The 15,290-nt window shown below is 41.0% G+C and overlaps 1 protein-coding gene across 2 annotated transcripts in view; it reads left to right on the plus strand.

Moving 5' to 3' along the window:
* The first annotated feature begins 259 nt into the window (after positions 1-259).
* Positions 260-15,290, plus strand: part of IFT88 (intraflagellar transport 88) — a 39,169-nt gene continuing 24,138 nt past the window's right edge. The window contains exons 1-10 of one of the 2 annotated variants that reach the window (XM_081952914.1): positions 260-409; positions 498-552; positions 2,229-2,324; positions 5,844-5,906; positions 7,596-7,652; positions 8,634-8,687; positions 9,720-9,783; positions 12,105-12,174; positions 13,130-13,220; positions 14,619-14,723. In XM_081952914.1, coding sequence (XP_081809040.1) covers positions 2,235-2,324; positions 5,844-5,906; positions 7,596-7,652; positions 8,634-8,687; positions 9,720-9,783; positions 12,105-12,174; positions 13,130-13,220; positions 14,619-14,723 — 594 coding nt within the window. In that variant the 5' untranslated portion in view covers positions 260-409; positions 498-552; positions 2,229-2,234. The remainder of the gene's footprint in view (positions 410-497; positions 553-2,228; positions 2,325-5,843; positions 5,907-7,595; positions 7,653-8,633; positions 8,688-9,719; positions 9,784-12,104; positions 12,175-13,129; positions 13,221-14,618; positions 14,724-15,290) is intronic. The other variant, XM_081952915.1, reaches the window with a different exon arrangement.

Here is a 15,290-nt window from a genome sequence, read left to right on the forward strand (position 1 = left end):
GAATCTGAACCACGAAAAATTGGAGAAAAGTACTGTAAATCAGTATTTACTAGCTATTCTTTGCAATGCTCCTTACTTTCTTTTTTTAACCTCTGCTGCCAGACTTCTAGCTATGACTCACGGCTGGCAAACAGGACGCTGCAATAATTGTCTAGCTAGCGGGAGCTTCGTTGGGGTTTACTGCGCATGTTCGGATGTTTTCTTCCTCCTTAAAAGAGCGTTCTTGTTCCTTAGCAACCTGAAGTGATGCATTGTGGGCTTGAGAGTCCAGGCCCTATATTTCAAAACAACGAGGGTCGCTTTTCTCCTGCGAAGCCGCTTTGTTTGGGAAGAGCCAAAGAAAAAAGCCGCGTTAATGGGAGGGAGGCTTAGGTTATCTGGGAGATAGCGGGACACGGAAAAATTCCAAGTATGCTGGCGGTGGCTGTTAAGGGTTGTTTTAAGAAAGGATTTGAGCCGATTAACATCCATTCTTTTCTCCCCTTGCCTTTTTACAGATTCTGATCGTTTCCATCACTGCTGGAGCTCTCGACCTTGGAACGGCTCAGCCAGGTGAGCGTTAAATCAAAACTCTCCTCCTGTTGCGGAGAATCGCGGGAGGCGGCTAGGGTTGTGCCTTCAGTCAATCAATCGGAATAGAGCTGGAAAGAACCTTGGAGGTCATCTAGTCCAACCCCCTGCTCAAGTCAGGGAAGGACTTTCTATTTTTTATTTATTTATTAAACTTGCATGCTCTCCAACTTCCAATGACTCTGGACAGCTCACAACTATCAACACCAAGGAATTACAATGAAGACGTTTCCTTCCTAAAACCCATTTTCATCCAAAGGTTAAAGGATCTTACCTAGGATGAGGTACTGCAACCTGGGAATTGGATACTGGCCAGAAGTTATCTTTAAAGAAACTGACTACAGCCTTATGTGGAGTTTGCAGAATTGTTCTCCAGACTTGCTCTGGTTATTTTTCAAGGGGGTTGTTGCCACATGTTTTGCATGGAAATCCCTTTGAAGATGATCTGGTTGCCATAGTTGTTCAGAAACTATGCAGCATGATTCTGTGCCAGTGGCTGCCTATATCTGATCCTAATTCAGAGGGCTAGCCTGAACCTATAAACTTTAGGATTGCATAATTGGAGGAATATATTTACCCACACAATTTGGCTTGAAACACCTGCCAGCAAAATCAGCTTGATTTGTATTTGGGTTTAGTATCCCAGCACCCTGGTGCCCATTTTAGTGCTGGTGTTAATGTGAGATTTTAATGAGCTAGGATCATATTTTTTATTATTTCTGAAATGAGGTTCCGATGTTACTAACAGGGCAGTGATATAACCGCTCCTGAGAAGCACGTGCAAATGTTAATCGAATGTATTATACTTTCCAGAATTACTGCCTTAGAAGTGTGTTTGGGATCACATACACAGACTAAACTTCAGTCCTGTGACACCAATTTTGGAATAAGTTCTTTTAAATTCAGTAGACTAGCTTCCGAATTGTAGTGTTAAGATTACTGTCTTATCCTGTACTTGCTTTCTTGAGAATCAGTTTGGTATAGTGGTTAAAGGATCAGGATAGAAACCGGGAGATCGTGAGTTCTAGTCTGCTTTAGCCATAAAGCCAGCAAGGTGACCTTGTAGTCATCTTAGCCCTAGGAAGGAGACAATGGCAACCCATTTCTGGGAGAGAAAAAAAACTTGCTAAGAAAACTGCATGGACTTATCCAGGCAGTCTTCCACAATCAGACAAGATTGATCAGAAAGATCAAATGTGTTTTCTTAAGAGAAAGTCAGATTATGCCAGTGGGACTTCTTAGTGAATAGACACAAAGCTGCATTCCCTTACCATTTGCTGTTTTGCTGCTGCACCATAATGAAAACTGGGCTCTCAGTGTCTTGGCTTCTTCTCTTATTTTTTCTTTCACATGCACTGCCAGCAAAACTGTCCTTGTTGACAATTTGTCTCAAAGAGAGAAAGCATGAAGGAGTACTGAAAAAGAGAAAGAGACCAGCACTTGGTTTACAACCTTCAGTTGTGACCTTAGAATTTTAGACTGGACCTTTCTTGATGTTGTCATTTTGGGGCATAACCTTGTTTGTTTTTAAAATTGTATAAGTTTATGATGAAGTCAATTATTATAATTGCAAGCAGATTTATAGAAACATTGCAGGGTCTGATAGATATGCTAAAAAAAATGAAAGCCAGTATTTTGACACTTTTAATGTTTTACAGATTAAAATGATGAAAAATGTCCACTTGGCACCCGAAGCAGATGAAGATGATCTTTATTCTGGTTATAATGATTATAACCCTACTTTTGATACAGAGGTAAAATTTATTTACCAGTTGTTTTATTCTTTTGTGTTGCATTATCATCAAAGCCCAGAATAAACTAAAGGTAAGAGATAAGATAAAAGGGAAAAAAAGGAAACAAATGTAAATAAATCAGGTTTGCACAAATAGAAATATATAGTAAATTTGATAAAACATATATATTTTAAAATTTATTAAATACCAGAGGATATCATAGATGAGTTTTATTATGCTGCTAAGGAGGAGTAGGAGTAATATAATAGTAGTCTATTATAATAATCTCCCTCAACACTCGAAGTAGTAAAGAGGAAGTGAAGAAGAAGAAGGAATGGTAGCTGACATGTATGTCATTTGTATAGAAGCATAAATATGTAGAATAAACTCAGTCCACATAATGCATTTTAATATAAATATACAAATTCAAGATAAATATATTTATATACTAATAAATACAATTTTTAAAGAAAAATGCTGACTATTTGACTATTTATAATAAGGCCCCCCCTCATCAGTGACTTGATCTCAGAGGGGGAGCCGGACCTCGCAGGAATAACGGAAACCTGGTTGGGCCCGGAGGGGGGGTTGCCCCTCAGTGAAATGTGCCCTCCAGGTTACCGGGTGTTCCATCAGCCACGGGCCCAGGGTAGGGGCGGTGGGGTAGCGATAATCATCCGGGAAGATTTGACTCCGAGAGAATTCACTGTGTCGCAGACATCCGGTTGTGAGTCTCTGGGCGTGAAATGGGGCCCAGGGAGACAGTTGGGTCTGTTGATAGTATACCTGGCTCCCCGCCATACATCAACGGCCCTGCCCGGACTCCTCGAGCTGATCGCGGAGATGGCGGTTGAGACCCCCAAGCTACTAGTGATGGGGGACTTCAACCTGCCGTCGACGGGAGAGGCATCCGAGGTAGCCCGGGAATTCATGGCTTCCATGACAGCCATGGATCTGACTCAAGTAGTTCGGGACCCCACACACGAAAGAGGCCACATACTGGATCTTGTGTTTGTCTCCGACCAGTGGACGAGTGATCTGGGTATAGGGAATTTAGTCATCACGCCCCTGTCATGGTCAGATCACTCACTTCTCCAACTGGACTTCCCTGGCGCTACTCCCCGCCACGGGGAGGCGGAACCAGATTGTCCCAGATGGTTCCGCCCCAGGCGTCTGATGGAACCAGATAGGTTCCAGGCGAAGCTTGGGCCACCTCCTGCAGACCTGTCCCGCTCCCGGGCAGAGGACCTGGTGGCCGCGTGGAATAGTGCGGCCGCCGGAGCCTTGGACCGGGTTGCGCCTTTGCGGCCTCTCCGATGGCAACGATCGACCCGGGCCCCCTGGTTTAATGGGGAGCTAAGGGCGATGAAACGCCATAGGAGACGCCTAGAGAGCAAGTGGAGATCCTCCCGCTCCGAATCCGATCGAACACAGGTAAGAGCCTACTTAAGGACCTACCTTGTGGCAATAAGGGTGGCCAAGCGTCAGTATTGTGCCACCCTTATAGCGTCCGCAGAGAACCGCCCTGCCGCCCTGTTTTGGGTGACCCGCTCCATGCTGTCGCAGGGACAGTGGGATCCCCCGTTGCAGGGCAGGGCAGAGGAGTTTGGGGAATACCTGCAGGATAAAATTGATCGGGTCCGGAGGGAGTGGACCCACCGCAGTGTTCCAGAGGGGGCGTCCGAGGCTAGTCTTGAGATTCCACGCTGGGAGGAGTTTGACCCTGTTGTCACCGAAGATTTGGACAGGTTGCGCGGGCGACTGCGAGCCACCACATGTTTATTGGACCCGTGTCCCTCCTGGTTGGTACTGGCTTCCTGGGAGGGTACACGAGGCTGGCTACTGGGGCTGGTGAACGCTTCGTTGGGTGAGGGCCTTTTACCAACCGCCTTGAAAGAGGCGGTGGTGAGACCCCTGCTCAAGAAGCCTTCCCTGGACCCAGAGGAGCTAGCAAATTATCGTCCTGTCTCCAACCTTCCTTTTCTAGCGAAGGTTGTTGAGAGTGTGGTGGCTCAACAGTTCCCGCGTCACCTGGAGGAAGATGATTATCTAGACCCGCGCCAGTCCGGCTTCCGGCCCGGTCACAGTACTGAGACGGCCTTGGTCGCGTTGGTGGATGATCTCTGGAGGGCAAAGGATGGGGGTTGTTCCTCCATCCTTGTCCTATTAGATCTCTCGGCAGCTTTCGATACCATCGACCATGGTATCCTATTGCGCCGTCTGGAGGGGTTGGGGATCGGAGGCACCGTATTGCGGTGGTTCCGCTCCTACCTCTCTGGCCGGACGCAATGTGTGTTGGCAGGGGAGCAGAGGTCGACCCCGAGGCCCCTTACTTGTGGGGTCCCTCAGGGGTCGATCCTCTCACCTCTCCTGTTCAACACATATATGAAACCGCTGGGCGAGATCATCCGTGGTTTTGGGGTGGGATACCACCTGTACGCTGATGATACCCAGCTGTACATTTCCACCCCAAACCACCCCAACGAGGCCGTTGAAGGGATGTCCCGTTGTCTGGAAGCCGTGCGGGTCTGGATGGGTGACAACAGGCTCAGGCTCAACCCCTCCAAGACAGAGTGGCTGTGGCTCCCGGCTCCCCGATACAACCAGCACATTCCATCGCTGGCCATCGGGGATGAACAATTAGCCCCGGTGGAACGGGCACGCAATTTGGGCGTCCTCCTTGATGCCCGGCTGACTATAGAAGATCATGTGGCAGCCGTGGCGAGGGGGACGTTCCACCAGGTTCGCCTGGTGCGCCAATTGCGTCCCCTTTTGGACCGGGGGGCCCTGCGCACAGTCACTCACGCGCTGGTGACGTCTCGCCTGGACTACTGTAATGCTCTCTACATGGGGCTCCCCTTGAGGTGCACCCGGAGACTGCAGTTGGTCCAGAATGCAGCCGCGCGGGTAATCATGGGGAGATCGAGGTTCTCCCATATAACACCTCTCCTGCGCGAGCTGCACTGGCTTCCTGTGGCCTACCGGGTGCGCTTCAAGGTGTTAGTCACCATCTTTAAAGCGCTCCATGGCATAGGGCCTAGTTATCTGCGGGATCGTGTCCTGCCCCATATATCCCTGCGGCCCATTCGCTCACACAGAGAGGGCCTTCTCCGGGTGCCGTCCTCTAGAGACTGTCAGAGGGCGGTGCCCAGGAGTAGGTCCTTCTCTGTGGCGGGTCCCACCCTTTGGAACGACCTCCCCCCAGACATCAGGACAACAACCGATCTCCGCTCCTTCCGCAGTAAACTGAAGACCCACCTGTTTCGGCTAGCCGGCCTGGCATAATCTCGACAACTGTTCCACCCCTTGGTTAATTCTAATTGTCAATGTTAGCTTTTAAACGTTTATTCTTATTGGGGTTTTAACTTCTCTGATTATTGTATTTATTTATTTTTACCTCCTCCTTTGTAGTCCGTAGACCGTTGCTTGTGTACGTCGCCCCGAGTCCCTGTGGGGAGAGGGGGCGACTAATAAGTCTGATAAAATAAAATAAAATAAATATAATAAAGTCGACATTCATAGTTTTGTATGTTTTTCTAGGATTTAGAGAATGATCCAGCTTTTCAACAGGCTGTGAAAACTAGCCATGGTAGAAGGCCTCCGGTAAGTTAAAAATTACAAAGCATCTGTGTAAGCATTTACAAAACTTCTTGAGAGGCACAGTTCTTTTATAATATTTTTAGCCTAGTTCCACATCTTTGTTTACAGTACTTGTTTAAGGTAAACAGTAGTCCTTCCTTACTTTACCCTTAATGGAATAATATATATGATGTTCTTTTTATAGCTGTTTGCTTCTACTTTTTAAAAAGTTCCTCTGCCAGGATTTTTTTACTTTTCTAAAACATGTATATCAGGGGTCCTGAAACTTGGCAACTTTAAGACTTGTGGACTTCACCTCTCAGAATTCTTGGAGTTGAAGTCCACAAGTCTTAAAGTTGCCAAGTTTGAAGACCTCTGATGTATATGAACACATGCCTGCACAAACATAGATAACATGTATGTCAATACTGTAACTTAACAATAGTATCATGTTCTGATAATCATTCTGGTATTCCAGACTAGGTGTAAAGACAACACATTTTCATGAATTACAAAATACATGCAATAATTAGCCAATTAAATGAAGTCAGTGGATGAAATCATACAAGAGCATATAAATTTACTTTGACAGTGAGAAATAAAGGGCCACTAGTCCATTTCATATAGCCAGGCAATAATAATATTAATTAACAACAGATCTCATATCTGGATCTGGAACAGAATTTTTTTAAAAAATTAAAAAAATATTACTAGCTGATCACTTAGTTGGAGATTTTGGAGATTGGATCTCCAGAATAATTGCATACCTACAAAGGACATACATCACTTTACTCCTTAATGCTGATCATTGATCAAATATTTATATATTCATTTTAATAGATTTATATGACAACCCATCTTCCTTCTGATGGCTAACAGAACACAAAATACAAAAAAATGGAAAGAATAAATAACAATAAAGACCCAGAGTAAAAAAAAAGGCAACTGAGAAAGCACTCAATGTACACATTATGAGGCTCACTTTACCTCTTGATCCCCCATGCCAGAAAAATACCCTGTTTCCCCAAAAATAAGACCTCCCCAGATAATAAGCCCAATCATGCATTTGAGCTCATGAGCTAAAATAAGCCCTCCCCTGAAAATAAGCCCTTCCTGAAAATATTCCAACACAGCAACAGCCATGAGGTGACCATGCTCGCCACCTCCTGCACCTCAAAAATAATAAGACCTCCCCGAAAATAAGGTCAAGTGCTTATTTCGGGAGTCAAAAGAAAATAAGACCCTGTCTTGTTTTGGGGGAAACACGGTAGCTAAGTCTTGAGGACCTTTGTACTTACAGTTGATTCTCCTTTGCCTACCTGTTCAATAATGAACACAAACAGAGATTTTATCGCTATCTCTTCGGAGATAACAAATTATCTTCAAAGATTTGTGCCAAAAGTTCAAAACAGCAAACTGAAGATTTCTTTGAATCAAGCTCAAGTCCTGGTAACTTCTTTGATGTTTTCATGCATTTTCCTTGGCAAGGGAATAGCAGTGGGTTGCTTATGGGATGTTTTTCAACTTCTATGTTTATTCTATGCTTTTCAAAGATGATGCTAAAACAGTATTTGACAGTGTTAATGTAATTTTATAGAGATAATTAGATAGTTTCACTGTAATTACACATAGTAATTGTATTTAAACTACTGCTTTCTAGTTCTTGTAAAATAATTCTTAATGCTTAATTAACACTTAATTCTTTTTTACAAGCTTACGGCCAAAGTTCCAGGTACATCAAGTGCACGGACTTTAGCTACAGGGTATGTGGTAAGTTGTTATTCTCTGCATATTTTTCTCCTGCTCTTCTTTCTCTGCTTCTGCTTTTTCACCAACAAGACATACTAAGTGCAAAGTTCCTGATCCCAGTCAACCTGTCAAGTTATGTAGCTCTCATATTTTGAATGCTCACAAGAAGGACTAAAAATCTGTAAGGGAAAAGCAAAGTTCCAGAGTTGAGGGGTGATGTCCCTTGAAAGCTAGATAGAAAACCAAAAACTATTACTTAGGGATAGTTATTTCAATAATTTGAAACAACACATCCCATTTTAGAATACGTTAAGTCACATCAAGTATTGGCAGTGGAAGGAGGAAAATGCAACTTATTGTTAGGTTGTTGAAATCAGGAATAATCAGAATATAAGTCACCCTTCCAATCTTTATTCTCCAGATATGTTGGAAGTAGATCCCAGAATCCTCAACCAGTAGTAGTTATGACCATCATGCCTGGGAATTCTGGGAGTTGTAACCCTGTAAGTTTATGTTCCCCAAGTTAGGGAAAGTTGTATCCTATGAATGAAGAGAGCTGGAAAATGGAACCACAACTGAGAAAGACAAAAGACCAAGAACAGAACTGCTGAATTTGTTGCAAGAAATGAAAGAAAGTAGTTTAAGCAGTTTTCTATGGCAGTGACTTATGGATATTGGAAATGAAGCAACTCCTCTTATATAAAGCCAGATGCTCTTCTTCTCTCTGGCACCAGTTTTAATTTATATAAATATTTAAAAATATTTAAAAACAAATAACAATTAGGAGATGTCTCCTAACGCCATACTTTATAAATCTGAAGATTGAAGTGAGAATTCCATATCATAGACATAATAAAATTGTTTGGCTCTTGCATTGGCATTTGAGCAGTGTCACTTTCTACGCTGCTAGAATAGTGATTTTTGTGCTCCAGACCTGCTTATTCCCCTAGAAATAGAACTTGGAGTGATGATTGATCAAAATATTTTCTTGCATCATGATAGTCAAAGACAACATTGTCTTCATCAATGGGCAGACCAATGACAGCAGCTTTACAGGTAATACTGTTATAATTTTTGCTACAATTAATTTATAGACAGCAATTAGTAAATCTAAGACTATCTGCGTCATGATGGGGAACAGCTGGTTTTAAATGTAAGGAATGAAACATAAGTGAAAATGAGAACATATCATTAGGTACTCAATTTTAGCATTTAATAAAAAATTCTTACCTAAAAGGTATATTTCCATTTATAACACCAAATTTGAAAAATAAAAATTTCCTTAAAATATGGGTTATGAACCTACAGTAGTAAAATTTGTAATACTTCTGTAAATTCACAATAATGGGATAAATGAAATGTATGCAGAAAGCCCCTTTGAAACAAACTAATGATTTCATTGCAGAATATTGAACAATAAATTGTATGTATGTATGTATGTATGTATGTATGTATGTATGTATGTATGTATGTATGTGGTATGTGTGTGGATAGCTAGATAGATAAATAGCTAGCTAGCTAGAGAGAGAGAGAGGGAGAGAGTCCTTGACTTATGACGACAATTAAGCCCCAAATTTATTTTGCAAGACAGTTAAGTGACTTTTGCCCCATTTTATGACTTTCTTGCCACAGTTGTTAAGTGAATCACTGCAGTTGTTAGTAACATGGTGGTTAAGTGAATCTGGCTTCTTCATTAATTTTGCTGGGCAGAAGGTCACATGTCCTTGGGGGACTGCAAATGTTATAAATACATACCAATTGCCAATCATCTGAATTTTGACAATGTGACCAATGGTTGTAAATGTGAAAACGGTCATAAGTCACTTTTTTCAGTGCTGCTGTAACTTCAAACGGACACTAAGCAAATGGTTGTAAGTTGATAACTACCGGTACCTGTATAACAACTAACTTAAAAAATCCTACATACTACAAGTTGTTATTGAAATTCTCAAACTGAAATTACTGTGTTGAAGTATTAATACAGTTCAGTTTCATGTATTTGCCTTATTTTGACACTTAATATGAGCATTATATAGTAATGATGTAAAAACCAGCTTTCCTCATGATTTTCATCATTTATTCTTTAAGGATGGTGTTACTCGACCTATGACAGCAGTGCAGGCAGCAGGTTACACCAAAGCAGCTACAAGAGGTATATATATATATGTGTGTGTGTGTGTGTGTGTATGTTTTTGTAGATTTTCACAGGTGTAGGTATGCTGGTCTTGTTGTATTGGGGTCTTTCCCCGTGTAAGATTGTGATTGTCTTGGCAACGTTTCGGCGAGGTCTCACCATCTTAAGGCTGGAGTTTTCGGCTTAAAGCGTGGTCAGAGCTGCCGTCTTTCTATAAATCTTGGTGGGGGGGTGTGGAGTGCTGGTGTTGTTTCAGTAAGTGGAATGATTGGTTGTGTGGTTGTATCATGATTGGTAGATTGGTGCTGATTGGTGCTAGCTGTGTGTCCGTTGTTGTGTTGTAATGGCCTGGGTAGTGGGTGGGGCTCGTTTGTTGACTAGGGCTGTGACGATACCTCCCATCTACCAGACATCTGGAAACGATAATGTTATCTGGAAAATAATGTTATCAACTATGGTGTCCTTCCAGAGCACCTGACAAGGTTGTCTGTTGAGGATATGATTTAAAAGCAGTTCTAGTCCTTCCTGTGATGCTAAAGAATGACTAAATGACACTTTGGCTATTGATGTATAATAGGGGTGTCAAATTCAAGGCCTGGGGGCTGGATCTGGCCCATGGGGCCACCCTGAAAATAGCAAAGGAGTGGCCTGCGGTGCTTCTGCCAGTAAAAACGGGATGCCGAGGCCTCCTGCAACGCTCTGCCAGTAAAATGTGCCCCCCCCCGAGCTCCATTTTCATGGACAGAGCATTGCAGGAGGCCATGGCAGCTGAAAACGGAGCTCATGAGCCTGTTTTTGCTTGCAGAGCGCTTGGGCCTCCACAGGCACCCCCCAACACAAGTGATGTCGAACTGGCCACGCCCACCCTTGCCATGCACACTCTGGCCCCTTGAGGTCAAACACAACCCCGATGCGACCCTCAATGAAATCAAGATTGATACCCCTGATGTATAGCATCTCACAGAGTGTTAATATCTGCCTAAAACTGGTGGGAGAAATAATTCAAAGATTTGGAATGGGTTGAGATGATTATACTGGTAGCATCCAACTCCGCTGCTCCCTGTTATTCAACTCTATGGAAGCAATTAATATATTTGAGTGTCGCGTCACTTCAGTTATTGGCTATATGGAGAATAAGCTGAAATTGAAGCCTAACAAGGTAGAGATGCTCTTGGTCAATAAGAAAATGGACCTAGGTACTGAAGTTTATGATGGGAGTGCATTTCATCTAAAAAAGTAAACTTGCAGTTTGGAAGTGGTTTCCTCAATCCTCAGCTGACTCTAGATTCAGGGACCGGGGGGCAGGACAAGCTATGACAAGGAATGTATGTATTTATGCACATCAGCTGAATCAGTCTTCTTAAGCCAGTCAGATTTAGCTTAGTTGTGTCCTGTTTTGACTCCTGGAAATTTGAAATTGCCCTTGAACAATGTTTAGAAATTGCAACTTATACAATATCCAGCAATAGACTGTTAACTCTGCAAGATACATAGATTACATGCTGTTTTTACTTAAAGACATGCACTGCTTGCATGTACTGGGCACGGTTTAAAGTGTCACATTATCCTTTAGAGCTTTAAACCACTTGCTTAGGATTTCACTATCTAAGGGGCCATTCATCCTGTTATGCACCTATCTGGGCTGAAATTAGGTTCACTGACAATGCCATGTCAGAGAGGGCTTTTTCCTGCATTGCTTCCAGATTACGAAACATCCTTCCTTAGGAGTGGTGCTTGGTGCAACATATCTGGTATTTAGAAAACTCTGTAGACACAATTCATTTATCAGACTTTAAACTGTTAAATTATTTACCGTACATTTAAAGTTTTATCTTCTAGGATTGTATTTGTTTTTAATTTTGGGAGTGCCTTATGTACTTATTTGTGTAGAAAGAGAGGTTAAGGTAAAGGTTCCCCTCGCACATATGTGCTAGTCGTTCCTGACTCTAGAGGGCAGTGGTCATCTCAGTTTCAAAGCCGACGAGCCAGTGCTGTCCGAATATATCTCCCTGGTCAAGTGGCCGGCATGATTAAATGCCAAAGGCGCATGGAACGCTGTTACCTTCCCACCAAAGGTGGTTCCTATTTTTCTACTTGCATTTTTACATGTTTTTGAACTGCTAGGTTGGCAGAAGCTGGGACAAGTAACTCACTCTGTTACGCAGAGCTAGGGATTTGAACCACCGAACTGCCAACCTTTTTGATCGATAAGCTCAGCGTCTTAGCCACTGAGCCACTGAACTTATATCAAATAAAGATACATTTTAAAAATGATTAAAAAATGAGGCTTTAATAGAGAAATATTGCTAGAGTTCTCAGTTACATTTATTGCTTTGTAGGTTCTGCATTTGATCCTCTTGGCCAGGCAAGAGGCCCAGCACCTCCTCTAGAAACAAAGAATGAAGATAGGTATGTAGATAGTATTACAGTTACTTTTTCATGTCTTTTTGGGGGGAAATCAATAGCATATGCATCATTCATTGTAAATGAAATAAAACAGAATTTGATTGGAAAAAGCTGGATCTTCATTTTTCTCTACTGGTATTATAGATTAATTACTGTGGGATAATCTTTTGATGTCCCACAATGCCATCTTCAAATACTTTCCTATGACTGGGATAGATGTGATTCATTATTAATTTCATTGTTTTAGTTTTTGATAGTATACCACTGGATAACATCAATTGTGTTTCAGTAAGGGGTTGGACGACGGGGTGGGAATTGGGGGCAGGTTGTTCACTTTTAATTATGGAAATGAACTGCATAACTTTGGGCTACTCATTTCTTTTCAGCCCAGGCTAGCTTCATATGATGAAGAGAGATTGCCATGGAAGTTATGTTAAGCTATTGAAAGAAAGGCAGAATATAAATCAAATAAATACATTGCCCAGCCTTTTTTGTATCTAGTGTTTGTCTGCAGATTAAACAGTCATTGTTGTAAGTCAGATTGTTTCCACTTCATGCTATTGTGTATGCTTCTCAAATTTGCCCTGGATAGTTGGAACATAATTGGGAGGTGGGCAGGAAATAGTTTCTTCATAAATCAGATTGACCACCATACGCAGTAGCATGGGAATCTTTCATTAGCTAAAAATCATTTGACCTCCACAGTTTTTGCTACAAAAAGTTATTGGGAGATCTTTTGAGGGACCATGTATTTTTGAATTTCTTCTTCAGAAATAGTCCAACCCGAGTATGTAATTAGAAAAATGAGTATAGAATTATCTGTATGGAATAAATATATATAAAAATAAGGGCAGCCCAAGCAGAACGTAACGTAGGACACCTAATATATGTACCAAAGTGTAGATTTTTTGCCTTGGTTTTTCTGATGCCTTACGATTCTGTTCTTTCCTTATTTCAGTCCAGAAGGAAAGATTAAACTGTTAGAAAAAAAAGTGAATGAGTTGGTGGAAGAAAGCTGCATTGCTCACAGCTGTGGAGATTTAAAATTGGTAAGATGTAAATTATTACTTCATCCTAAAATACAAAGCTGTATTCTTGCTTTTATAGTTTTCAGATTGTCAGTTTGTTTATAGTAATAAAAGATGGAGAGCCATAATAAAAATCTTAGTTAGATAAACATTCAGCACAAATCTCATCACATCTAAATATAGCGGCTATATGAATTCATCCATTATGTATAAAGTTTAAAAAAAAACTAGTGCAACTCCCTTGATTAACCAATTGATTCATATGGGAAATATACTAATATAAAATGACCATTAGTAGCCTGCTCATATTTTTGCTTCTGGACACCATTGTATTTGCTTAAACCTTTTATGGAAAATGATAAAAATATTTGTTTCTAAGAAATGTTGAAAGAGTGCATAATCTAGATGCTAAATATTATTGCATAATATTTTGCAATTTTGTAAGTCTGAGGTTTTTAGAATTAAGTTTGGGCTGGAATTCAGCTTCTTCTGTGTTTATTTAAAAAAACCTCCATCTATCTATAATACTTGAGGAGAGCATTGAGGATTTCAAGCGGAAAGGTAATATGTTGTTCCATCTTTCAAAAAACCCAAAGTCACTGTAAAGCTATGCTGTGAGAGACACCAATTTTTGTTGAAAAGGAATTTGCTACAATTGCCCTTACCAAGAAGCATATAGAAACTAGTTCCTGCTTCCGTCTTTCAAATTAAATAATTGTTCATACCTTTCTTGGTATATATACTGTATTTTTCGGAGTATAAGACACACCTTTTTCTCTCAAAAAAAAGGCTGAAAATCTGGGTGCGTCTTATACACTGAATACAGCATTTTTTGCCTACCAAAACCCCGTCCCTTCACCAAAATGGCCGTGCATAGCCTTTAGGAGGCTTTCAGAGAGCACCTGGAGGCTGGGGAGGGCAGAAATGAGTGAAAAGCGAGACATTTTTTGCTTAATTTTGCCCCACCCTCATCCCCCAGGAGCAATCTACAAGCCTCCTAAAGGCTATTCATTCCCTTTTTTTTTTGAAAAAAAAATTGGCCATTTTTGGGAGGTCTGCGGAGTGCAAAAACTGTTTTTTAAATTTGCCTTTTCAAAATCTTGGTGCATCTTATACTCCGGTGTGTCTTATACTCCAAAAAATACGGTAGTTTTTTTAGATTTCATTTAGTACTCAAAAATAGAATTTGTAAACTCACTTTCCACCAAAATACAGCATTAAAATATGCTAGTGAGGGATGCATTCCCTACTTGAGTATCCTTATGACATGAGTGTATTTGTTGATGCTGCATCTTACTAGTGATTTTATAAGCATAGAAGTAGGTTTGTGTAAATGTATACAGTATAAAAATTGTTTTATGCAGCATTGTCTATGAGAGGGCATAAGGCACCAGTGAAACATAAACTATTTTCTTCAAGGCTCTAGAAAAGGCGAAAGATGCTGGAAGAAAAGAAAGAGCCTTAGTAAGACAACGTGAACAGACAATGTCTCCTGCTAATATTAACCTTGATCTTACATATACTGTAAGTAAACCATAAAAACACACAATGCACATTCAGAATCTCAAGAATGGGTTTAATTATACCTGAATGATGACCTTCTCAGATGAATATTTGTATGTACATATTAAAGGGCATGTATTGTAATTATATTTAATTGAATGTCAGCATTCCTGTTTGAATTTAAAGCCCATAAACAACATAAATCAGATGGCTCAAAAATATCCTAGAACTGTAGGCTTGCCCTTGCCAATATTGATAGTAGGCATGTGTTATTTGTCTCTTTGTTTAAAGATTTATATGCCCACCCATCTTATACAATATAACCCTGGATAAGTAACAACAGCAATATTACTAAATAAACAACCCCACAAAATTAAAGCTATGCCAGCTAAACTTCAGTTTAGACTAGTCGTTCTAAAGTAGAATTAAAGCCTATAGCTGTTGAACCATCATATAAATTTGAACTAAATCAATTATTTCTGACTAGTTAATTTAATTAGATAAATTATATGTAGCATATTTTCCCCACATTTGGCATCTGCAAAATGTATTCTGGAAAGTGCTTTATAAAGATTGAATATGCTAATT

Source organism: Natrix helvetica, assembly GCF_964273705.1.
Source record: "Natrix helvetica genome assembly, chromosome: 4".
NCBI classification, from domain to species: Eukaryota; Metazoa; Chordata; class Lepidosauria; order Squamata; family Natricidae; genus Natrix; species Natrix helvetica.